The sequence below is a fragment of the Quercus lobata genome, chromosome 10, assembly GCF_001633185.2.
Source record: "Quercus lobata isolate SW786 chromosome 10, ValleyOak3.0 Primary Assembly, whole genome shotgun sequence".
Lineage (NCBI taxonomy): Eukaryota > Viridiplantae > Streptophyta > Magnoliopsida > Fagales > Fagaceae > Quercus > Quercus lobata.
Genome location: NC_044913.1, coordinates 14,880,548 through 14,905,443, shown reverse-complemented (window position 1 = coordinate 14,905,443; position 24,896 = coordinate 14,880,548). Strand labels below are relative to the sequence as shown.

Here is a 24,896-nt window from a genome sequence, read left to right as displayed (position 1 = left end):
ACTGGAGCAATTTCTGCCTTTGGTCACACAAATGCATGTATTATTCTTGAATCCTCTGTGATGACCCTTAAAATAATCCTTATATATGTCTAGGGTTGTGAGAAAAGAAACCCTACACAAATACATAAGCATATGCATGTAATCAAATCTAAAAAGTCTAGTTTCATAATTCTCGACAGATACAACTTCTGTCGAGTTTCAACATTAAATCTTGATAGAAGTCTTTATGTCGAGATTGCTGTCGAGATTTAATGAACAACTCTTCTTCACTTGTTTTTTAGTCAGATCGTCATGGTTTTAATACTTGACTTGAACAACATGTTTCTTGAAATCTTAAACGCATCCTAGATCTACCAAATTACAAGTAAAATGTATTTTGTCAAAGGATTAGCTAATTACATAAAATATGTCCCTAACATATAACTAAATACAAAATGAATAGTGTCAGTATAAATTTAAATAGTTATTATAACAAACTTATAAATTTACATAATTATACACAAATTGATGTAGGTCATTTTTTACAAAACTGTTCAAATTTTATACATTTTTCTATTATACATAAACTGACCTGAATAGTTGGCACAAAATTGGTAATTTTTGAATATTTTCTAATAAAGCACGTATTACCGAGCCACATCCAATCAATTGTAATTCTGGCTACATTTTTCAGCTTATGCATTTGGAATGGACTTCAATCTAAAAGTCATAATAAATTGTTATCATTTTCTCCCTTCTCTTGAATTGCTTTGAGTTCTTCAAAATGATTCAAATCAATATTTACCCCCCATTTCTTCCCTTCTCCTGAATTGCTTTGAGTCTTGGCAGGGCCATTATTGTGAGACATGGACACAACATGTGTCACTCTCATGCCCGTCCAATGTAACAGACATTAACTTTACTATGTTGGGCATTATCCAAATCTTAGTTTAGATATGATAGGTACTTATGTTAACCTACAATTTGAGTAGGTGGAAGTCATATTCATATTCAGCGATTTTTTTTTTTTAGTAGGTGGAAGCCTATCAAAGCCTCTAATTGCTTTTCCATCACTATAATTCTAGAAGAGTTCTCCTATGCCAAATGTCGGTTTTACTTTAAAAGGAAATGCCAAGAACATCTTGTCAAATCTTAGATCTCTCTTCAACCTTGAACCTATGCAAGTCTAGGCTAGTCTTTCCTTTGGATCATGCTTGCATCATGCATGGCTACTTCTAACTTTAATTTCGTTATAATCTTAAGTTCATTGCGTATAAAGTTTAGGGATGGCTATGAGATGAGATAGGGTTAGATCATAGATGTCTTGTCCCAATTTTGTCTATTTTTTGAAAATGGAGTAGGTCGGGTTTAGATTGGTTTGAAGATGTTTTACTAAGGGTCCGTTTAGGAATAACTTATTTAGTTAAAATTGAAAATTTTTTGTTAAAAGTATTAAAAAAAAGAAGTTAAAAGTTAATTGAATAGTACAATAAGACTCATGAATAATACAAAAAAGAAGTTAAAAACTCAAATTAGCTGAACATTTCATTACATCCCAAACAAACTCTAATTATAATAAACGATCAGATAAATACAAAATATAAGGAAAATGGTAATCGTGAGAATATTAAAAGAGTATGAGAGATGTTTTTTGAAAAATGATAATAATATATATATATATATATATATATATATACACACATTTAGGGCAGGATGGAGCAAAACAAGATGTGACGAGCAAAACCTGTCTTTATTCGATCACCTCTTTGAGGCAGAGAAAATCCGCGCAAGCGAAAGTCTTCTCCCAGCTTGTGCGTTCAATGTCCAAGCTCCTGTTTACTTCTAGCGACAGTCTTTTCCAACCTCATGATAGCAATACCTTACTACATGCAATGCATGCATTTTCCTACCAAAATATGCTAACGCAGCACCCTCAAGACCATTTGAATAAACAATTCCTTTAGGGGGCCTTCTTGTGAAATGAAAGAGACTGGTATAGAGCTTGGTCCACTATCACCAAAGCCGAAGGTGAATGGGCCATCTAGCTAAAGTCAGTTTGTAAGTCACCCATAATCCAAACCAATTTTGAGCCCAAATCCGCATCAATAATTTTTTTTAGTTTAAATATGAAATTTAATAATCATAGTAGTTACTATTAATAAATATTTATTATAATTGCGTTTGTAAATGGAAGTATATATTTTGTAATTAGACATTTATTATGATTATATTTGAATATAGTATTATACCATCTAAAGAAAATATTTTAGCAAAAAAAAAAAAAAATCTAAAAAAATATAATGTATTAAGATTTTAATAGAGGGTTTAAGACTTTAATTAAAATAAAGATGTATATTAAAATAATTCTAGCAAAAGTCAAACGTATTCGATTTTATATAGATTTATAGATTTACGATTTAGTACAAAAAGTCATTTTGCCATTCATTGAAAAAAAGAAAGTCGTTTTGCAATTGTATACTAGTAGATAAAATTGCTTTGCTATGCTACAAACAAAAGCCAATTACTGATTTTCTATGTGTTAAAACTTAAAATTTCTTCTTCTTTGTTTTTTAATGGTTCCGTGCCGCAACTCTACTTGGCAAATTATGACATGTTTTAAAATTAAAAATAGTGGGCCAAGCTTATAAAAGGTCCAAAATTCATTCAATCACTTTGACCAGAATTTTTGTCAAAAGATTTCATGCCTAACAAATTGGACTTATGGCCCACATTTATTCACTTCACAAATTAGACTCACCGACTACGTTTTTAAACTCCATGAATTAGGCTCATAACCCTTACTTTATCTACATCACGGAATGGACTCATGGCCCATGTTTCTCTTGCATTATTGGGCTCAAAACCCATATTTTCTCCACAAAGTATCCAAGCTCACGACTTAACAATATTTCTCTCATCTCTTATGAAGCGGTCTTCCCCCAATACAGGCCCTTAATCACACAAAATGGGGTTTTGAAGAAAAATGCCGAACTTCTTCTTCGGATTACAAAATTTTGAAGCCCATTATCAAAGTTGAAAACCCAAGCATTAATGGGTATGTGATGTGTTTGGGTTAAATGGGCGCTCACTTGGTCCAGGCCCATGTCATCAAAAGACAAATATTGAGTGGGCATAATAAAAGCCTAAGGATTAGTCCAATCCCACTTAAAAATTCGGATTTGCTAACTCACTATACGATGGTGAGAGGTAGTGCATTGAAAAAGATTATTTCAATTTTAATTATATATCAATTTCTTGATTTATATTAGATATTATAAATTTAAATTTTTTTTTTTTTTTTTCACAGTATCATACCATTTAAATACTCCACTTAAATAGCATGAGAGTTCATATACTATTAGATTTGAGAATTAAAATCTTAACTTTGAAATGAACTATTTACCATAGAAAATATCACTCTATATGTTTTTTATGCGGTGGTAGGGTGAAACTATCAATTTTCATTTAGATGTTAAGAAAGCAAAGAAAAAATACACTTTTTCTTTTTCTTTTTCTTTTTTACTTTATGTATACAATTTTTTTTAGAGAATTATTTTAATTTTTATATATGTTATATTTATATGTGATGTATTATAATTCTCATGGTATGTTTTAACTTTTAATTTGACCAAAAGGACACAATTAAAAATGTATGTCAATGCTAATGATCTTATAACTCAATTAGCATATTCTAGTATTTTTAACAGGGACATTCAAAATTAAATCCTCCCACCCCAATTGTAATTATCAAATAATAATAATAATAAAAAAGTATGCTAACTTTAGGAACAAAATCTAAAATCTTCAACATAAGATAAAGAGGATATAATCAAAACAATCATAGATTAGTAGACTCAAGAGTAAGAGTAACACTATTTATTTATCATCACCCATTTAGGTTATGTCTGGTATTGGCTTAAAAAAACCAGTTTTTTTATTATTTAATTTATTTTTGTTACTATTTATAATCTCATTACATTTTTTGGTATTATTAATATATTTCACTGTACTATTTTGACTACTTTTAATTTTTATCTACAATACTTTTAACAAAAAAATATTAATTTTAGTTAAATAAATTGTTTCCAATCATACTCTTAGCAGAAAAGAGAACAAGAAAAAAAAAAAACATTTATATTATAGGGAAAAAAAAATTATAAACAACAAAATCTTAGTCCGTTTATTATGGGATTTAGTCGTAAAAAAATGACGAACGACAGCGACACGCAGATATTTGCTTGAGCAAGAGGCAACATTTGACCACCAACATAGATTTATATTTATGTCGCATGAGAGGTGTTTTTTTTGTCCACGTTTATTTAAACTATAAGCGTTTTTATACTGCTTGCCACTCCACGAAGCCTCACTTACAGCTGCATCACCATCACGGTTTAATCAATCACACATCTTCGGATCTTGGACTTGGACCATACATATTTATTATTATTTTCAGCAAAAAAAAAAAAAAAAGCATATTATATTATTGAATAACTAGAGAAAAAAAAGACCCAGTCTGGTTATTTAAGACGAACTCAAAAAGTTAAAAAAAAAAAAAAAAAAAAAAAAAAAAAAAAAAAAAAAAAAAACGCTTTACCAAAGTAACAAAGGAGGAAATAAATATGATGTAAATTACACATGTGACTGTGAAAGGAAATAAAGTGTTTTTATGGAAAGTTGCGATGTTTTTCAACTGAAATAAGCAATAACTTCTTTCTCAAAAAAAAGAAGAAATAAGCAATAACTTGCCTGTAATCTAAAGATATACTAAATGCTTAATTGTGCTACTAATATTACCTTGACCTTTGCTAGCAACGAAAGAAAGCTATAATATTAGATAATTATTAGGTATCAATATTGATTTATACTACTTTAAGATAATTAGGGGATTCATGAGAAGTGCTAAATAATTGGAGGTAAATTGTTATTGGTTTACCTATGATTGAAATTACATTTTAGCCAACAATAACTTGCGAATAATATTCTACCATTTAAAATTTATTATAAAAATGTTATAGACAAAAATATTTCTCGAGAATTTATAGGTAGATAGTAGAGAAGTGGAGAAGTATGATTCAAGCCATGTACATAAAAACACTGCAAAAGAAACTATAAGAGACCATTAAAGCATCACTTTTTTTTTAGAATCAACGTAATGCCTTTTATTCAATGAATACCATTAGAATCTGCTAAAATAAAAGAATGAAATTGTGGGGGACCATCCTCCATTCACACACTATAATTTGAAACATTAAAACAAAACAAGATAAACCATGAGCAATGGCATGCACTTGAATGAATATATATTCCACACCATATATTTCATTCCTATAATGAAATCATTAAGATCTAGTGTCCGTTTGGATTCCACTGAAGCTGCGTCTGCGTTCTTTTTTTTTTTTTTTTTTTTTTTTATGCGTTTTGGAGTAATGCAGTTACTGTTCATTGAACAGTAACCGCAAATGTTGACTTTCCACAGTGAACAGTGTATACGTGCACTGTTCATGGACCCACAAATTATATTTTTCAGCAACTTTTTCATTAAAAATGGGTCCCATGGTACTATTCACACATTTAAAAATTATTTTGCTACAGTATTTTCAGTTTTCAGTTTCAGCAAAATAAGTTCTATCCAAACAGACCCTTAAAAATGTACTAGAATTTGACCCTCCAATATAATTTTTTTAAATAAAGTTATTTTTTATTATTATTTCTTTTATAAAAATAAAAAAGGGACTCTTCATGATTCATGAAATATTGTTTTTGTAGCTTTCAATTTGTCTCTAAAATATTAGTATCATAATTTTTTTTTACTTAACATTGAAATTTTTAAGCAATAAATAGACCTTTATTATCCAGTTGTTTCCAAAATTTATCCTTTTTTTCAAGTTTTTTTTTTTTTTCATCTTTCTAATAAGAGTAATGCTAAGGGACATCGAATTTGGCACAACTTGCCATATAACGAATTGTGATTAGTAAATGTGTGTCCTCACTCCTCACATGGCCAACTATCACACCCTTACCAATCATAACTCACCACTTAACTAGTTATAGTATAAAGTTGTGTCAAATTGGGTGTTCCTAACATTACTCCTCCAATAATTATTTTTCACTCTTACTTGAAATTTTTTTTTTTTTTTTTTAATAGAATGAAAAACTTTTACTTGAAAGTTGACTTTGGAATATGGTGGCCGATATATCTTCCATACAAAAAACACGGACTTACTGAATCTGCCCACAAAAACTAAAAAATCTTAATTCCCCCAAAAATTGTGTAAAAGGAAATCCAATATTTATAGAATCTTCTGTCTGTCACGTGCAAACCGTGAATGTTATCTCAGGTTAAGCCCACGTGTACCCCAGGATACAACAGTGAAATTACCAAAAAAGTAGGGTTGTGAGAAATAGCAAAAAAAAAAAAATAATAAAAAATAAAAAACAAAAACAAAAGCAGTGTGACACCAAGGCTAACCTCAGTGCCTCACAGCTTATTCTCTCTCTCTCTCTCCTAAGTCCCCAACTTGCTTGGAAAAAACACACTTCAGGGTTCAAGGCAGAGAGAGGAGAGCCGCCTTTCTTTTCTGTTTCTGTTTCTCTTCCTCTCTCTGTTTCTCTTTCTATCGGCAGACCCAGAAAGCCATTTTGCATTCAGGTACCTATCTCTTTCTAAATCTGAGCGTTTTAAAAAAAAAGTTTTTCTAGTGTTGTTGTTTGATGGGTATGAGCTATATTTGTTTTATGGGCACCATTTGTTTGGTACTTGACAAGAGGGTCTGTTTTTGTTTTTACTTTTTTTTGGTGATCGAGTACATGGGTTTGTTGGGTTATTCTTTGATGTGGTGAAAGATTGATCTTTGTGATGGTTATAACGGTACAATTTTGGTTTTTAAATGTAAAGTTTTGATCTTTTTGTTGTTTTTTTTATGTGTAAATGGAAGGAAACTTGATAGAAGAATGAAGGGTTTTGAATTTATTTAATTATTTATTTTTATGGTAATGATAAAATTTGGGTTTTTTAGCCTATGGGAGTAAAATTTTGTTTTTATAGAAAAAAAAGAAGTATTTGGATTTTTGCTGTTTTTTTTTTTTTGATAGGTAATAAAACTTTTATTCAAAAATACTGAGCATCATGTTCACGATGGTGAACACTCTGATTGGATTTTTGCTGTTAGAAGCAAGAAATAGAAAATTCAAAATTTGAAGAAGAATGATCAGGGTGAGCATTTTGTTCTTTCAAGTTTTGATGGATGTAGGATTATTTTGGTCTAGGAGATGGATTTCAACAACATTTAGATGGTGGAAAAGAGGAGAATCAAAGTAAACGAAAATTGAGTTTTGAAGTGGGTGCATTGATTGATTATAATTGATGGAGATCAATTGGCTTTTTTTTTTGCCTGTGTAGTTATGGCAAAATTATATATCTGAAAGAAGATGGGACTTCGTGTTGTTAGAGGTCGTAGGCACCACTGAGGGCTCTGTTCAAGTGAGATGCTAGTAATGTAAAGAAGTTGCACATGTAAGAAAATTTTAGACATAGCATTGAAAGAAGATTCAAATTTTAGAGCAGTGACGACTCTGAATTTTTATAAAAACTAGTGACCCGTAACAGAGACAATGAAGCAGGACCGTGTAGTTAGTAGATTTAGTGGACTGTAAGCCCAAACTTTTATGTCAACCCAAAAATTAGAAGCTTTAAGAGTATTGCAAGCAATGTTGTGACATAGAGGAATTTTGTACTGTTTTCTAACAAGTTTACACTAAAGAAAGTGGTATATGGTCATCATGAATGGTGATTGCTTAATGAAGCCATCTCCTGTTGAAGGCGCTGGATGATAATAGCAGCGGTAGGAAAATCTGTACTTTGTTATGTAGCTCTTAAAGTTTGAAAATGTAACCTTGAGTTGATCACCCGCGTGGATAAGATGATGCAGGTAACTTATTCTCTCTAGTAAATCGCAAGATCTGTTCTGCTAGTTGAGTAGCTGACATTTATTTGGAAGGCTATATCAAGGAAATGGTTATGCTCCAATTATTTTTGCCATGGCTGTCACAAAATTATGGTCATTTGGGACGTCATTTAATTGGTTGTACATGCCCAAGAGTTTTGATTTCCCATGTAGCTTGTACAGTATCGCAATAACTATACAAGGAGCAATTAAACACCCTTGATGCACTTTTGTTTAACTTCACTTTAATTGGTTCACAGGATTTCAACATGCTAGATTTGATCATGTGGAAAAAAGATCAGCTGAAAGGCTGCTCCTAAAAATACACAAGACTTACGCTAGACATATTAAGTAGTATACATACTTATTACTTACATATACGAATACATTCTGATTGTTTCTTTCCTGTATCATTTCTTTTTCTTCCTTTTGATTTACAGATATCCAACGTATTTCATATATTTACATATAATGCTTTATGGCAAACAAGGACAAGAAAGCTTGTTCCTTGTTGCATTTTGATAGACTGACAGACGCTTTACCAGATGTGTAGGCGATGGAAATTAAACTTATTCTTTTGTTTTATATGTTCTATATGTATGGTTTAAACTAACATCACAGTGTTCTATCATGAACAATAAGATATAACTGCATGGCACAAAACTCATTTGGCTAACAATGCTCACTCTTATCTGCTAGAATTGAATCATGTATTTATTTAGTTTCTGATTCAGTGTAGCTTTTCTGAAATACTTTTTTCTTTTGTCTTGTTAGATGTAGCATGCATCTAGTAAACATTTGTGCTGATGGACCTTTCTACCTGATTGAGTTCAAAGCAGTCTTTTTGCCACAATTTCATCATTCTCCTTTCAAATGGATATTGATTTGTTTGGCCAATGACCTTTATGTCAAATGGCATTTCTTGTTGTTTCCATCAGAGATATCCAGAGTTCATCTCCCCTTCCCCCAACTTAAAATACTTCATGGATATTGAAATGTTTGGCTGATGTTGATGTGTTGTTTAATTATAATTTTAGGCCACTGGGATTTCTAGTGGTTCTTCCTGTAATACTCTTTCTGTAGTCATGATTGGGAATTGGGCATGTTACCTTTTGATTGCATAAGCAGAATGGTATTATAATACTGACAGTACTATTTAAACATATAAATGATGCATTATCTTTTTTGAAATGTTTAGTATGTTTTGGTCTGATAATTATGGTTCTAACATATTCATGATCCATGAAACCTTCTTGTGAAGGTGCTACTGTGTTTTCAGATGTTACGAGCAAAGCAGATCAGTAACCTTTCCAGTAGTGCTAGATCCTTCTTTTTTAATGGATCACGATGTGGTGCGGCAGATGGAAGTTCATGCACTTGCTCTGATGATGAAACTTGTGTTTCAAGAGTTCAGCGTAAAAGAAATGAAGTTCTACTCGCTCAAAAGCCATCCGCCTTAGTATCCACACCTTCAGGCAGGGTAGGAACCTTAATTTCTGGAGAGTCAGTTAAAGTGATAGGTCCTCAGAAGGCTGAGAATGTTGATCATGCAAGCCCCCTAAAACAAGTTGTTTCTGCCCCCAGTTCTTTGGGAAGATCAGATTGTGTAAGTTACGCTATTGTCACTGATTCTGCTCAGAAGGATTTGGTACAGTCGCCTCTTATTGCTGATCAGTTTGTTAAGGCTGGTATTGCTGCAGTAACTTTTCTGTCTGATATAGTTAACTATAAGATCCCTCTATCAGATGGAAATGGAATACTAAACTCGCCCATGAACTGTATGGTCGATCCTACTAGGCCTCTCTCTGGCATCAAATCGTCAAATGTAAGACACATAAAAAGAGAAAACTTTTCCAGTGTTCATCCAAAACCGTCTGCACCAATAGCAGCTGGGTCAAACCATGCAACAAACAATCATGCTACGAGGGGTAAAGGTGATAAATCCAATGTTGTTAATGGTCTCAGGCATGTTCAGTATACTGGGTCAGGGAATTCGGTGGCAAGTCATCGTATACCTTCAGATAATCATGAGAAGACTGTACCACAGAGAGGAAGAGCTCATTCAAACCACTTCCCATCAAATTTTAAGTCAAACGTGCAGACTTCAGATACAGGAATTGTAGGGTCTAACAGCAGAGGTTTCAACAAGCCCCACAGAGATATGAAAATGGCAACAGGAATTGCTCCAATTAGGAGGCCGGTTGCAAATACTGGGCATGTTGCGGAAAGTGTTCATAACATACTGCAACAATTGAAATGGGGCCCTGCAGCTGAAAAGGCTCTTGGAAATCTCAGATGTTCAATGGATGCGTTTCAGGCAAACCAGATTCTCAAACAACTTCAAGACCACTCCGTTGCTCTTGGTTTTTTCAATTGGTTGAAACGACAACCAGGGTTCAAGCATGATGGACACACTTATACCACCATGGTTGGCATTCTTGGTCGTGCCAGACAGTTTGCTGCAATAAACAGATTGCTTGATCAGATGGTGAAGGATGGATGCCAGCCTAATGTTGTGACATATAATCGTTTGATTCATAGTTATGGCCGTGCAAACTACTTGAAGGAAGCGCTCATTGTTTTCAATCAAATGCAGGAAGTAGGGTGCAAACCTGACCGTGTCACTTACTGCACACTCATTGACATCCATGCAAAAGCTGGGTATTTGGATGTTGCAATGTGCATGTACGAAAGAATGCTAGAGGCTGGCCTTTCTCCTGACACATTCACTTACAGTGTCATAATAAACTGCCTTGGGAAAGCTGGGAACTTGACTGCTGCCCACAAGCTATTCTGTGAGATGAGAGATCACGGCTGTGTTCCTAATTTAGTCACCTATAATATCATGATTGCTTTGCAAGCCAAAGCAAGGAACTATGAGACTGCCTTGAATCTTTATCGTGACATGAAGAATGCGGGATTTGAACCTGATAAAGTCTCTTACAGCATAGTGATGGAGGTGCTTGGCCATTGTGGGTACCTTGAGGAAGCAGAAGCAGTCTTTGTAGAAATGAAACGGAAAAACTGGGTCCCAGATGAACCTGTTTATGGTCTTTTGGTGGACTTGTGGGGGAAGGCTGGGAATGTTGAGAAGGCCTGGGAGTGGTATCAATCGATGCTCTATGCAGGTTTGCGACCTAATGTGCCCACCTGCAATTCCATGCTCAGTGCTTTCCTTAGGGTACACCGACTGCCAGATGCCTATAACTTGCTCCAGAGTATGGTGGGTTTAGGCCTAAACCCTTCTTTGCAAACTTATACCTTGCTCCTCAGTTGTTGTACAGAAGCACAGTCATCATATGACATGGGGTTTTGCTGTGAGCTCATGTCCATCACGCGTCACCCTGCACATGCATTTCTACAGTCCATGCCAGCATCAGGACCGGATGGTCAAAATGTGAGGGAGCATGTAAGCCATTTCTTGGACATGATGCATACTGAAGATAGAGAGAGCAAGAGGGGACTTGTAGATGCAGTGGTAGATTTTCTACACAAGTCGGGGCTCAAGGAGGAGGCAGGCTCAGTTTGGGAGGTGGCTGCACAAAAGAATGTATATCCAGATGCTGTCAGAGAGAAGAGCTCCTGTTATTGGCTTATTAACCTTCATGTAATGTCAGATGGTACAGCCGTCACAGCATTGTCAAGAACACTTGCTTGGTTTCGCCGGCAAATGCTAGTGTCTGGGATAGGTCCCCATCGGATTGATATTGTAACTGGATGGGGCCGGCGGAGCAGGGTGACAGGAACATCTTTGGTGAGGCAAGCTGTACAGGAACTGCTGAGTATATTTAGCTTCCCATTTTTCACAGAGAATGGAAATTCTGGGTGCTTTGTGGGATGTGGAGAGCCTCTTAATAGATGGTTGCTTCAATCTTATGTTGAGAGGATGCATCTACTATAGCTGGTGATGATTTTGTTCTACTCTTGATTATAAGCTTATTCTTGAGCACAGTTTTGTTGGGCAGGAAATAGGAGCTGAGTTGCACTGCCTCACGAATTAGAATTTTTCTATGTATTTGACCTTGGTCTTATGTGCAGCTACTATAAATTAAATGGCAAATATGTCAATTTTCTTAGGTGTCATTTTCGTTGGTAGATTATATATATAACTTTGATAAAATGGTGATCCACCTGAAATGGAGAGGTTGGGACCAGACAACACCACAAAGTCTGTTTATGAAATAGGCTAGTGGAATGAGTAGATTCCATTGGTTAATATAAGACAAAACATGCAATGTTAATATTAAAATACAGAGGATGATGCCTTGTTCAGCAAGCTAAAAATTTTATTTTTATTTTATGATAAATGAGTGGAAATAATGGAATTTATATAATGGAATGTTGTTGAAATTGTAAATGCATGGAGTTGTTAAAAAGTAACTCAAGCTTGGATAAAAAAAGTGTATATTTAGCAAATAAAGTCCATGTTCTTGGAAGCTTTGGCATGTTGCGGGGCGGTTCTCTTTGCTGCAGAACTGGGTCTTCAGAATGTGCAATCCCAGGTAATCCTGAAGTGGTGATAAAGCTACTCCAAGATCAGGTGCCTTGTTTAGCTAGAATAAAATATTGATAATATAATTTAATTTATATTAAACTATTTTCGAAGTAGAAAAATTTTATACTCCTTAAAATTTAGGTACATTATATTAACATAATCTACGGTTTGGGCTATAATGCCAACTAGGTCTAATATTTTTCAAAATTGACCAAATTTAGTCCAAAACATTTTAAAACCGGTTCGTTATTTTCTTTTTCAACTGTCTTAAGGACTAAGTTGGCTTTAAAGACCAAATTTGTTAGTTTTGAAAAGATTTAGACCTAGTTGTCATTAACTCAAATATCAAAATATATGTTAATGAAATTTAGAAGTAAACTATTGCTAACAAGTTTAATCTGCACTAAACTATCTTAATAACTAATGAGTATAAATAAATAAAAAATGTTAAAAAAAATAATTTACACATTTATTTTTTTTTTTTTGGTTTGTTGTGGTAATCAAACTCCCATATATAAAATAATCACAATCGTTAGTACCCGTTTGGATTGCACTGAATTTGGCGTTTACGTTTTCAGTTTTTTTTTTTTTTTTTCTTCTGTGCGTGAATAGTAAAATCATGTGATTTTACTGTGCAGGGACAAAAAACACTGTTTATGTACTGTTTATGCACTGTTTACATACTGTTCATAGGTCCCACGATACTATTCACACAGTTAAAAATTATTTTACTACAGTGTTTTCAGTTTTCAGTTTTTAGTTTCAGCAAAAATAAGTTCAATCCAAACAGAGACTTAATCCCTCAAAAACTTGCCTCTCTATCTCCCTATCTTTCTTCTCTCTCGTCTTTTTATTTTATTTTTTTAATTTTCCCAATCCAACTTACCCCTCCCCGTGGGTTGTGTTCGTGCTCCGTCTGTCACACACAGACACCACCACTGTTTCTCTCTCTCTCTCTCTCTCTCTCTCTTTTCTAGGTTTCACAGTCGATCTATTTCCGTCACCGTCACAGTCACAATCACCGCATAAAATTCCAACTCTACCCCTCACATTTCTCTTTCTATATACACATATACATACATACATATATGCATGTGAATCGAATTTCTATGAACTCAATCCATGAGGCATAACAAGAAGCGTAACGCTACTCGCTCAAAGGAATCGTTGTCGTCGTCTTCGTCGGCAGCGGTGGCGGTGACGGCGACAGCAGGGGGTTTGACATCCACCGCCGCCGATTCCGACTCTGTGGTGGATGTGGCCGAGCACGAACCGGAGCCAAATATGGCGATGATCGAGTCTTCTGCTGTGACGTCGTTGGTCGAATCGGACAGTTCGTCTTACTTGGCGATAAAGCTAGAATGCGAGAAAGCCCTAACGGCGCTCCGGCAAGGGAACCACAACAAGGCGCTGAGGCTACTGAAGGAGTCGTGCACTCGGCATGAGGGCTTGGGCCACTCGGCGCTGATTCATCAGGTTCAAGGCACGGTTTACGTGAAGGTGGCTTCGATAATCGACGACCAGAACACGAAGCAGCTGCATTTGAAGAATGCGGTGGAATCGGCGCGGAGGGCGGTGGAGCTGTCGCCGAATTCGATCGAGTTCTCGCATTTCTACGCGAATTTGCTCTACGAGGCGGCGAACGACGTGAAGGAGTACAAAAAGGTGAAGCAGGAGTGTGAGAGGGCGCTAGGGATCGAGAATCCAATCGATCTTGAGAAGGAGAGCCTGCAAGATGAGAGCCAGCAGAAGATACCGACCGTCGATAAGAGAATTGAGCACGTCTAGTACGAGCTCCAGCAGTTGATTCAGAAGTTGAACATTTCGACTCTGTCGAATTGGATGAAGAATTTGGGGAATGGGGACGGCAACAAGTTTCAGTTGATTCCGATAAGGAGGGCTACGGAGGACCCAATGGAGGTAAGATTTGTTCAATCTTGAAGGCCGAATGAGATCAAGAAGGCAACTAAGACGCTCGAGGAGAGGAGGAAAGAGATTGAAGTGAGGGTGGTTGCTGCAGCAGAAGACGGAATCGCCCCAATTGGAGAATGAGGGTGGAAGGGATGATAGGGGATTGGATTCTACGTCGGGGTCGGGTTTGGGGCAGAGGAGGAAGAATGGGAATGTGAGGAAAAATGGGTTGAGGGCTGAGAGGAGGGATTGGGTTAGGTCCTATTGGAATTTGATGAGTTTGGATAGGAAGAAAGAGCTGTTTAGGATTAGAGTTTCTGATATCAAGTCACATTTCGGGTTGTCCAAGGATGGTTTGGCGAATGAGGTGTTGGCAGAGGCATTGTCGTTTGCTGAGGCTAGTAAGGCGTGGAAGTTCTGGGTTTGTTGCCAGTGCAGTGAGAAGTTTGCTGATTCAGAGTCTCATAGGCAGCATGTTGTGCAGGAGCACGTGGGAAACCTCTTGCCCGAAATGAAGGAGGTTTTGCCTCAGAATGTCGATAATGAATGGAATGAGATGCTTTTTAATTGTCCTTGGAAGCCGTTGGATGTCTCGGCTGCAGTTGGGCTGCTTGGAAATGAAAGAAAGAACAAGGATTTTGAGTTTGCTGAGGATTTCTATTCAAGGAATCATATGGAGGACAGTGATGACTACTTTAAGGATGCTTGGGATTCTGAGTTTGCTGAGGATTTCTATTCAACGAATCATATGGAGGATAGTGATGATTACTTTAAGGATGCTTGGGATTCTTTTCCTGAGAAAGGAAGTTTTGGGGATAGTTGCAATAATGTTGCTTTAAAGAGTAATAACTATGATAAAATTACCAACATTGAGTGTAGAGAATGTGATGAGGACCCTGGCTCTGTGACAAATTCCCTTGCTGGTAGTTGGCCAATATTTGATGACACTGAGCGTGGAAAACTTCTCGAAAGAATTCATGCTGTATTTGAGGTTCTTATTCGACACAAATATCTTGCTGCAACTCATCTTACTAAGGTGATACAATTCACAATGGATGAGCTATGTTAACAATATAAAGTGTGAGAGAAAGACTGAATAGTCTGTATATTGATGTGTTAACAATAATGTACAATAGAGAGCCTTATATAGGCTAGGTATGTGTGCAGTACAAGTAAAAAGAGTAAACTACAAGTATAGTATACTAGGCTAAGCCCAATGGGCTAAACTAGTCTAAGCTATACACTAACATCTCCCCTCAAACTCGAGGTGGCAAGGAGGAAGCCAACTGGAGTTTGGATATAAGATCTCGAAGACAACCAAGCGGGTGAGTCTTGGTAAAGATATCAGCAGGCTGGTCAGCAAAGAAGATGGAGAACAACTTGAGATTTCCTTTCTTGAGATGTTGGCGAGTGATGTGGAAGTTGATCTCAATATGCTTGGTGCGTTCGTGGAAGACATCATTATGAGCAATGTAGATAGTACTACGATTGTCACAATAAAGAGGAGTGGCAGTGGGCTGTGGAGCATCCATGTCAGCCAAAAGCCAGCGAAGCCAAACAAGCTCGTAAGTGGTGTCGGCAAGGGCACGATACTCAGCCTCAATATTGGAACGGGAAATCACATCTTGCTTCTTGTTGCGCCACGAGACAAGAGAAGTACTTAACAGGAAACAGAAACCTGTGATAGAGCATCGATCAGTCGGGTCACCTGCCCAGTCAGTATCTGAATAAGTATGAAGCTTGAGAGAAGATCGAGAGGAGTAATGCAGACCATGATAAAGTGTGCCTTTGACATATCGGAGAATTCGAAGAACAGCAGCATAGTGGACATAACGAGGTGCATCCATGAACTTATTAGCCATACCCATGGCATGTGAAATATCCGGACGAGTAATAGTGAGATAGATCAAACTCCCAACCAATTGACAATAGCGAGTAGCATCGGATATAGGTTCACCGTCTAAGGGTGTGAGCTTTGCATTGTATTCTAAAGGAGTGGAAACAATCTTATTGTTGGTGATACTAGCTTTGGAGAGAAGATCAGAAGCATATTTAGCTTGGGAAAGATAGTATCCATCAGAGGATGAGGTAACCTCAAGCTTAAGAAAATAGCTAAGAGTGCTCAAATCTTTCATCTCAAAATGCTGACTAAGGAAGTGCTGAAGAGAGCGGATACCTGCAGAATCATCTCCAGTATTAATCATATCATCAACATAAAGAAGAATAAGAGTAATACCAGCAAAGGATCTTCGAACAAAGAGAGCAGTGTCATGAGGACTCGAAGTGAAACCCTACTGAGCAACAACTGAGCTAAACTTTTCAAACCAAGCTCGAGGAGCCTGCTTGAGGCCATAAAGAGCACGGTGAAGGCGGCAAACTTGACTGCCTGAGTGTGGATAGTCAGGGGGTGGTTGCATGTACACTTCTTCATGGAGGTCTCTATTGAGGAAAACATTCTTCACATCCATTTGATAAAGAGGCCAACGACGAATAGCAGCCACAGCAATAAGACATCTGACAGATGTAAGGCGAGCAACAAGAGCAAATGTTTCCTCATAGTCAATACCATACTCCTGAGTAAAACCCTTGGCAACTAGTTGAGCCTTATATCGTTCAACAGATCCATCAGGCTTGGTCTTGATCTTGTAAACCCACCTACAACCTACTACAGACTGACTAGGAGGCAAATCAACCATATCCTAAGTGTGATTCTTATGAAGGGCATCTAGTTCTTCGTTCATAGCTTGCTGCCAAAGAGGGTCAGTATGGGCCTCACGATAAGTGTGAGGTTCATAGAGGGTGGCAAGAGCAAAAGAGTAGTGATAATCAATGAGATAAGGGGAAGGAATGTTTACCCGAGTGGAACGACGAAGTTCAAGACCAACAGGAGACTCAGGAGAGGGTGGTGCCACAGGATCTAAGACAGGCGGGTCATATGCCAGAGATAGAACCGAAGATGAGTCGTTTGGAGAGACAGCCGATGTTGAAGAATCCTCCACAAGTTCAGGACAAAGAGGGAGGAAAAGATCAGTAAAAATAGGAGACTCTGAGGAAGAAGATTTAGGAAACTGCTAAAGACTCGTGAAAGGACGATGTTCCCAAAACTCAACATGACGGGAGACACGAAGGCGATGAGAAATGGGATCATAGCTGCGAAACCCCTTTTGAGACACCATAACCAAGGAAACAACAGAGACGAGTACGAGGTTGGAGCTTTGTTCGCTCATGAGGAGGAAGAGAGACAAAGCAAGCACAACCAAAAACCAGTAGAGAGGAGTAGTCAGGAGTTTGACCATAGAGAAGCTCAAATGGTGATTTGTTGTGTGTAGTTGGTGAAGGAATACAATTAATGATGTACACAACAGTGAGTGCGGCCTCACCCCAAAAGCGCTCAGGAAGAGAGGCAGAAATGAGAAGGGTGCGGACAATATCAAGAATGTGATGATGTTTTCGTTCTACACGACCATTTTGTTAAGAGGTGTAAGGACAAGACTGCTGAGGAAGAGTACCATGAATGTCTAAAAAAGATAGGAAAGATTTATCATTATATTCTTGAGCATTATCTGATCGAAAGACTTTAACGGTGCGATTGAACTGTGTTTCAATCATTTTATGAAATGTTTGGTAAATAGACACAAGTTCAGACCTATGGTGAAGCAGATAAATCCAAGTATATCGAAAAAAATCATCCACAAATATGACAAAATATTTAAATCCCCCCTCAGTGGAAACAGGTGTAGGACCCCAAATATCATAATGTATAAGATCAAAAGGGGCAGAAGAAAATGAGTCACTTTTATTAAAGGACAATTTTGTTTGTTTGCCAAAATGACAAGAAGTACAATCAAATTTTTGAAACTGAACTGAACCTAAATGACCTTGAGAAGCGAACAACTGAAGACGAGATAAGGATGAATGACTAAGACGAGCATGCCATAGATCAGGTGAGGAGGTGGCAGTGGTAGCAGCTGCAGAAACAACTTGTGAAGGAATCTTCAAGTCATGAACCTTAAACATGCGACCAACCTTACGGCCTGTCCCAAGCACTTGACCCGTCTAGAGATCCTGCACATCCACACCATGATTAGTAAATAGAAGATCTACGCCTAATTAACAAAGTTGACCAACAGAAAGCAAATTGAGGGATAACTTTGGAATATGAAAAGTGTCACTGAGGGATAAACAAGGAGAAGAGATTGTTCCTTTATAACTAACAGGCATAGGGGTTCCATCAGTAGTGTAAATGGTGATTGGATGTTCTAAGGGTGCCTTATCAGAAAATTGGGATTCATCAGGAGTCATATGGTTACAACATTCAATATTAAAAAATCAAGGTTGTTTACCTTAGGTGATAGAAAGGGCAGTGGAAGTGCGGGATAAAACCTGTTGAACAACTGCCTCAATATTAGCCGTAGTAAGTGAGGAAGCCAAAGATGGACCTGTAGGAACCGATGGATCTAAAGGACATACAGCAGCTGTCTGAGGAAGAGAAGCTTTATTCTGCTCTTGCACAAATTTCTGTAGTTTGCGACAAATAGAGATGTCATGGCCTTTGGCACGGCAAAACTTGCAGTAAGTACCTTTGGAAGACTGAGAGATGAGATGCCCGAAGTTTATTCGTGGAGGAGCAGTGAATGTAACAATGGGGGGCTGTGGAGAGGGTGTAGCCAATACATGATCAAATGATAACATGTGATAAGTAGGTCAACGATTCTCTTCAGAAATGAGCTCCTTTACTGCAGCATCAAGAGAAGGAGTAGGAGACTGGCTAAGCAGAGAAGCCCTAGTAGGCTCAAAATCCTCACGTAAACCCATCATAAAGTGCATAAATTTACGATGATCCTAATATTTGACAAAGAGCTCAATGTTCTTAGAACACACTAGTGGAGGATCTACAGCAGAGAGTTGTTCCCACATAGTAGAAGTCTGAGAATAAAAATCAGAAATAGACTGACCTGTCTCTTGGTGCATTTGATAAAGTTTTGATTCAATGTGGAACTCCAAGCTTGAATCATTAGTGCAATTATAGAGATCGGCCAAAATTTTCCAAGCAGCCTCAGCAGTTTCAGGACGAGGAAGAAGATTATGAATGGAGGGAATAGAGGTATTGATAAACCAAGACAAGATCTTACTTTGAATACTCTCCCATTCCTCTAGGCGTTCTTCATAATCATCTGTTGTAACAGCAGTCTTGGAAGACTCTTTAGCAGTTGTGGCTTTGGACTTAGGGTTTGGTACTGGCTTAGAAATTGAACCAGTCACATATCTCCACAGTTTACGACCCTTGAGAAAGACAGTCATATTCTGAGACCATGCATGATAGCTAGTAAGACCATCCAACATAATGGTGATAGGACATATGATATCTCATTCACTTTGTTGAGCCATAATGAAGAAAATGACCAAAAAGTGAGATTTAGAGACCTCAAATGCAGAAACGAAGCCCAAAATCAGAATCTACGCGAAAAACTGAACAAGACAGGTCCTGTTGAAATATTTTGAGTTGGTCAAAGTCAATGGTCAACGGTCAAAGTCAACGGTCTGGTCAAGTCAACGGTCAACGGATGACGTGTGATGACATGGCAGTGTGACCTCACCCTAGGGCTGACGTGGCAGTACGTGAAATAGAGCAGGCGCATGTGAGCGCGTGGAGGCCGTGTGTCCTGACGCGTGAGGGATACGGACGGCGCGTGGAGGCGCGTGCTCGTGAGGCAGAAACTTCAGTCGTTGCGTGGGGGCGCGTGTGAGGTGGTTTCTGGCCGTTCTTGGTTGGGTTTTGCTCGGGATTATCTGTTTTGTTACTCAATGCCTTTGCTTTGACAGTTGGATGAGCAGAACAATGAGATCCGAGAATTGTTGGGACTGTGGACGTGACGGCGGTGACTCGCTTCTGACAGTGACTACTGGATGAAGGCGAGGGCAGCGGAAGAACGCCGGAGATGTCCACAGGAACCAGAAAGTTAGAGGAATGGCTCTGATATTATGTTAACAATATAAAGTGTAAGAGAAAGACTGAATAGTCTGTATATTGATGTGTTAATAATAATGTACAATAGAGAGCCTTATATAGGCTAGGTATGTGTGCAGTACAAGTAAAAGGAGTAAACTATAAGTACAGTATACTAAGCTAAGCCCAATGGGCTAAACTAGTCTAAGCTATACACTAACACGCTACATGGTCTTGCTTCTGGCGCGCTGCTTTTGAAACTTCATGTGGAACAATCACCTATGTGTATCTGCTTTCTTGGAGCTTCCCAGCTCAAGAAAATCCTTAAATTCTTGCAGGAACTATCAACTGCTTGTGGTTTAGGTAGATATTCCGAGAAAAGTAGTAGTCCAATGGATGATGCGAACAGTGGTCCCCAAGTTCATGAGATTAAGGAGAAGATTGTTCTTAATGAAGATGCATCATGTCTCCTTCTGGATGAAAGTTTACTGCCAATTGAATGTGCTCCTGGCATTGGTCATGGTGCTGCAATAGATAATGTGGCTGCTGCTGGCACTGCAAATGGGGCTCTAGCTGATGCCGATGCTGTGCTATCCTGGATATTTGCAGGTCCTACGAGTGGGGAACAGTTGGCTTCGTGGATGCGTACAAAAGAAGATAAAATACAAGGAGGAATGGAAATCCTGCAGATGCTTGAGAAGGAGTTCTGCCAACTACAGAGTCTTTATGAGAGAAAATGTGAGCATATAAGGTATGAGGAAGCGTTGCAGGCAGTGGAGAAGCTGTGTCTTGTAGAAGGTAAGAAGAGGGAGAATGTCACAGAATTTGTACATAGAAGCTACGAGTCTGTCCTGAGGAAGCAGAAAGAGCTGCTTGAGAGTGAGAATGATGTGATGTTCAACGACAGTAGGTTTAAATTAAATGCCATATCAAATGTTTTAAAAGAAGCAGAAGCTCTAAATGTTTATCAATTCGGGTATGAAGAAACTTATGGTGGTGTCAATTCCCAGTTATGTGACTTGGAATCTGGTGAAGATGATGATTGGAGAGCAAAGGACTATTTGCATCAAGTGGACACTTGTATAGAAGTTGCAATTCAGAGACAGAAAGAACAGTTATCCATAGAGGTTAGTTTCTTTGTTATAGATGCACTCTTTGATAAAGATATAGATTAACTCACTTGTTTTGTAATGCAGCTCAGCAAAATTGATGCACGAATCATGCGAAATGTTACCTGGAAGCAGCAGTTGGAACTTAAGCTTGAGCCTGTTTCTGCCCATGATTATCGGTCAATATTGTTGCCTCTAGTGAAGTCATACCTGAGGGTTTGTATTGAACTCATGGAAACTTGTGTCACGTTTCTCTTCATTTTTATGGACTAAATTTTTTATATTCTTCTTCTACTTTCTCTTTCAGGCACACTTAGAGGATTTGGCTGAGAAAATGTGCTAAAGAAGATGGTAACTTTCGGGCTTGGCTTGAAGAAGGACCTGTTAGTATTGAGCCTCTTGTGCTCCATGATGTAATGTAATTTCTTTCTTGTTCCATTTCCAAAAGTCCAAATTTAGTCTCATGCGTTAAACTCAAACATATTAAGCGGTGCAGTTTTGTTTTGCCCTCCCACCAAAAAAACTCAAACATATTAATGTTTTAGCAATCAATTGAATATGCTTGTGAATGAGGTTCTATTTGATTATATATATATATATATATATATATATATATTTATATATATAAGATGATGATATTATATGTTAATATATATACACGTATAATATGGTCTTATAAAAATTTTGAGATTGAATTGTTTGAATTTATAATAAGTTTCTAAAATATCAAATTATTATTTTTAATTTATTTAAGAATACAAACAGTTAATTTTTAGGTAAATATTATATGTGGTTTTTTTCACAAAAGATTTGTGAATTTAATTTTATAAGTTCATAGATGAAAATTCTTTAAAAAAATTCATTAATGAACATTATTCTATCTAGTTAATTTTAATAATTAATCACAACGAGCGATTTAGCCATTAACTATTTTAGTATAAATCTATGATAAGGTAAGCATTTTTAGTGTTGGTGTTTAATATATGAGTAATGCTACAATCACAAACTATTTTACAATTTTTTTTCTTCTAAAAAAAATAACTTTTTTATTTACCAATAATCACTCTACACATCAACAATTTGTAAATTTTTTTGTAAAAAATTTTGTATCTCTAGCATTACTCTCAGTATATATACGTGAGAAAAAAAGGTTTATCAAGTAACTTGTGATTTGTGAATAAGCTAAAACCTGTTCAACAAGAAAAAAAAAAGTTTAAACATTTAATTTAGCTTAGTTTTAAGCTCAAGTTTAACTAATGTTCGAAATAACATTAAATGAGCCAATCATAAATTTTTATTGCTTGATTTGTCAATTAGTTTACAAAAAACGAATCTTATCCGTTTGAAAATTGCTTATTTTTGGTAGTTTATTTAACTAATGTGAGATAAAAAAGCAAAAAGTTATCTTAATTATTTCCAAAAAATTGAAACTTAAATTATTTGAAACAAAACTGCAACAAAAAAATAGTGAAAAACATGTAAACAGTACATAAAATAAACAAAAATGCAACTTTCATAATTGATTCTGATATTGATATTTCCATTCTTTTAATCCAAGTGGGTGGCCTCGTCGTGCCCCTTGGTGCACGCGAATTGCATGGTATTAAGAATGAAATAAACAAGGCAACAAAAAGGGTTGTCCTACTCATTAGTAATTACATCAATTTCTTCCCATTTTCTCTCCTAAATTCCTAATCGGCAAATGATATAAGAAAGAAAAAGAAAAAGAAAAAAATCTCCTAAGACTCTGACGTCTTTTTTCCTTTTAGACAAGACCTACCAAACAAAGGTGCAAATCCCTATTTAATTGTCTCCTAAATTATGAATCTTCAAGTAAAATGAATGTAAATACATTTGCAAAAAACCTTATAAGTAAAATTGTGGGGGTTTTTTCCCCAGGATTTTCACCTTAGGCCAAGGGTTTTGCCTTGTAGCCATTTTGGCTTGACTCCTTTTGTCTCATATCGGTTGGAGAAGTGCCCCACGCATGCCTTATAAGCCCTTGGAGCAAGGCATGCGTGGGGCGCTTCTTCAACCGATGTGGGACAAAAGGTGTCAAGCCAAAATGGCTACAAGGTAAAGCCCTTGGCCTGAGGTGAAAATTCTGAACTTCCACACTCGGGGATGAGTACAAATCCTTGCGGGCTTGGCTCCCCAAAGAGGACAATGAATTGAGTGTGCGGGGAAAAAACCCCCACAAAAATTAATATTGGATTTGGGACATCACAAAAGAAAAAAAAAATGCTTGCCTTCTCACTTTAAAGACACGGTTTTTCTTTTCTCATGACAAAAAATGATATTTTTTATTTTTATAATTAAATAGTTACAATAAGGGAAGATGAGATTTGAATCTAAATATCTTTGTAGGATGTTTTAACCAATTGAGCTACGAGACTTTTGTAGTACTAGTTCAATTTGAGCATGATCATAGTATTATTATTTTTTTTTAATACCTACCTACAAAGGAATTAGTGCATGAACAGTCAACAAAGAGGAGTTTTTTTTTGGTTGGTGAGAAGAAGGAGACTTAAATTTGCTTTGACTAATTGAGCTATGAGACTTTTAGCACCAATTCAATTTGAGTATGATCGTAGTATTTTTATTTTTATTTAATTTCTACCTACATGGGAATTAGTGCATGAGTAGGTCTATAAAGAGGAGACTTTTTTTTTTTTTTTTTTTTTTTTTTTGGGTTGAGAAGAAGGAGACTTAAATTTACTTTAACTAGTTGAGTTAAGATACTTTTATAGGTACTAGTTCGATTTGAGTATAGCCGTAGTAATTTTTTTTCAATCCCTACCAACAAAGGAATTAGTGCATGAATGGTCCACAAAGAGGAGACTCTTTTTTGGTTGAGAAATAGAAGACTTAAATTTACTTTAACCAGTTAAGCTACAAGATTTTTATAGTACTAGTTCAATTGGAGCATGATCATAGTATTTATTTTTTGTTTTAATTCCTACCTACAAAGAAATTAATTTTATTTTTTTATTTTAAGAAGAAGGAGACTTAAATCTGCTTCATAAATGCTGTAGGGTTGAAACATAACATATAATCTCAATCATACATATATGTCCATTAGTATCAAAGCTGTGGTCCAATAGTTTCAAAGCAGTGGACATTAATAGCCTCAATTGAACCAAGGTCACATTATTGGCCCCAATGTTCAAAGTTCAAACTTATCTATCACATACGGCATACAAAGATCCTAACCACCGAATGTGGTTTTTTCGGTACTTGCATTCCTGATGTACAATTTCTCTCTAATAGAAACTCTATGTTGATCTTTTTTCTTTGTATAAAATCAAACAGTACTTGCATACCTAACAGGGATAAAGTTTAAAATTTACATCCACTCTGTGAAAATTTATTTGTGAGTAATTTTTGCATTAGCTAAGTGTCAATAAACTTTGAATGAAAAAGTGGTTACAACATAGGCATTGATTAATGTAATTAGGGTGGTCTCAATCATCATCGAAATTTGTTAAATACGATTGTTGAACTTTGATGCG

General features: G+C 36.5%; 1 protein-coding gene and 1 pseudogene across 1 annotated transcript; both read left to right on the top strand.

Moving 5' to 3' along the window:
• The first annotated feature begins 6,439 nt into the window (after positions 1-6,439).
• Positions 6,440-12,005, top strand: LOC115963419 (pentatricopeptide repeat-containing protein At1g74750-like). The gene is made up of 2 exons (XM_031082412.1): positions 6,440-6,628; positions 9,184-12,005. The coding sequence occupies exon 2, from the start codon at positions 9,202-9,204 to the stop codon at positions 11,821-11,823; it is 2,622 nt and encodes an 873-aa protein (XP_030938272.1). The 5' UTR covers positions 6,440-6,628; positions 9,184-9,201; the 3' UTR covers positions 11,824-12,005.
• Positions 12,006-13,539: 1,534 nt separating this feature from the next.
• LOC115964383 lies at positions 13,540-21,727 on the top strand (annotated as a pseudogene).
• Positions 21,728-24,896: the final 3,169 nt, after the last annotated feature.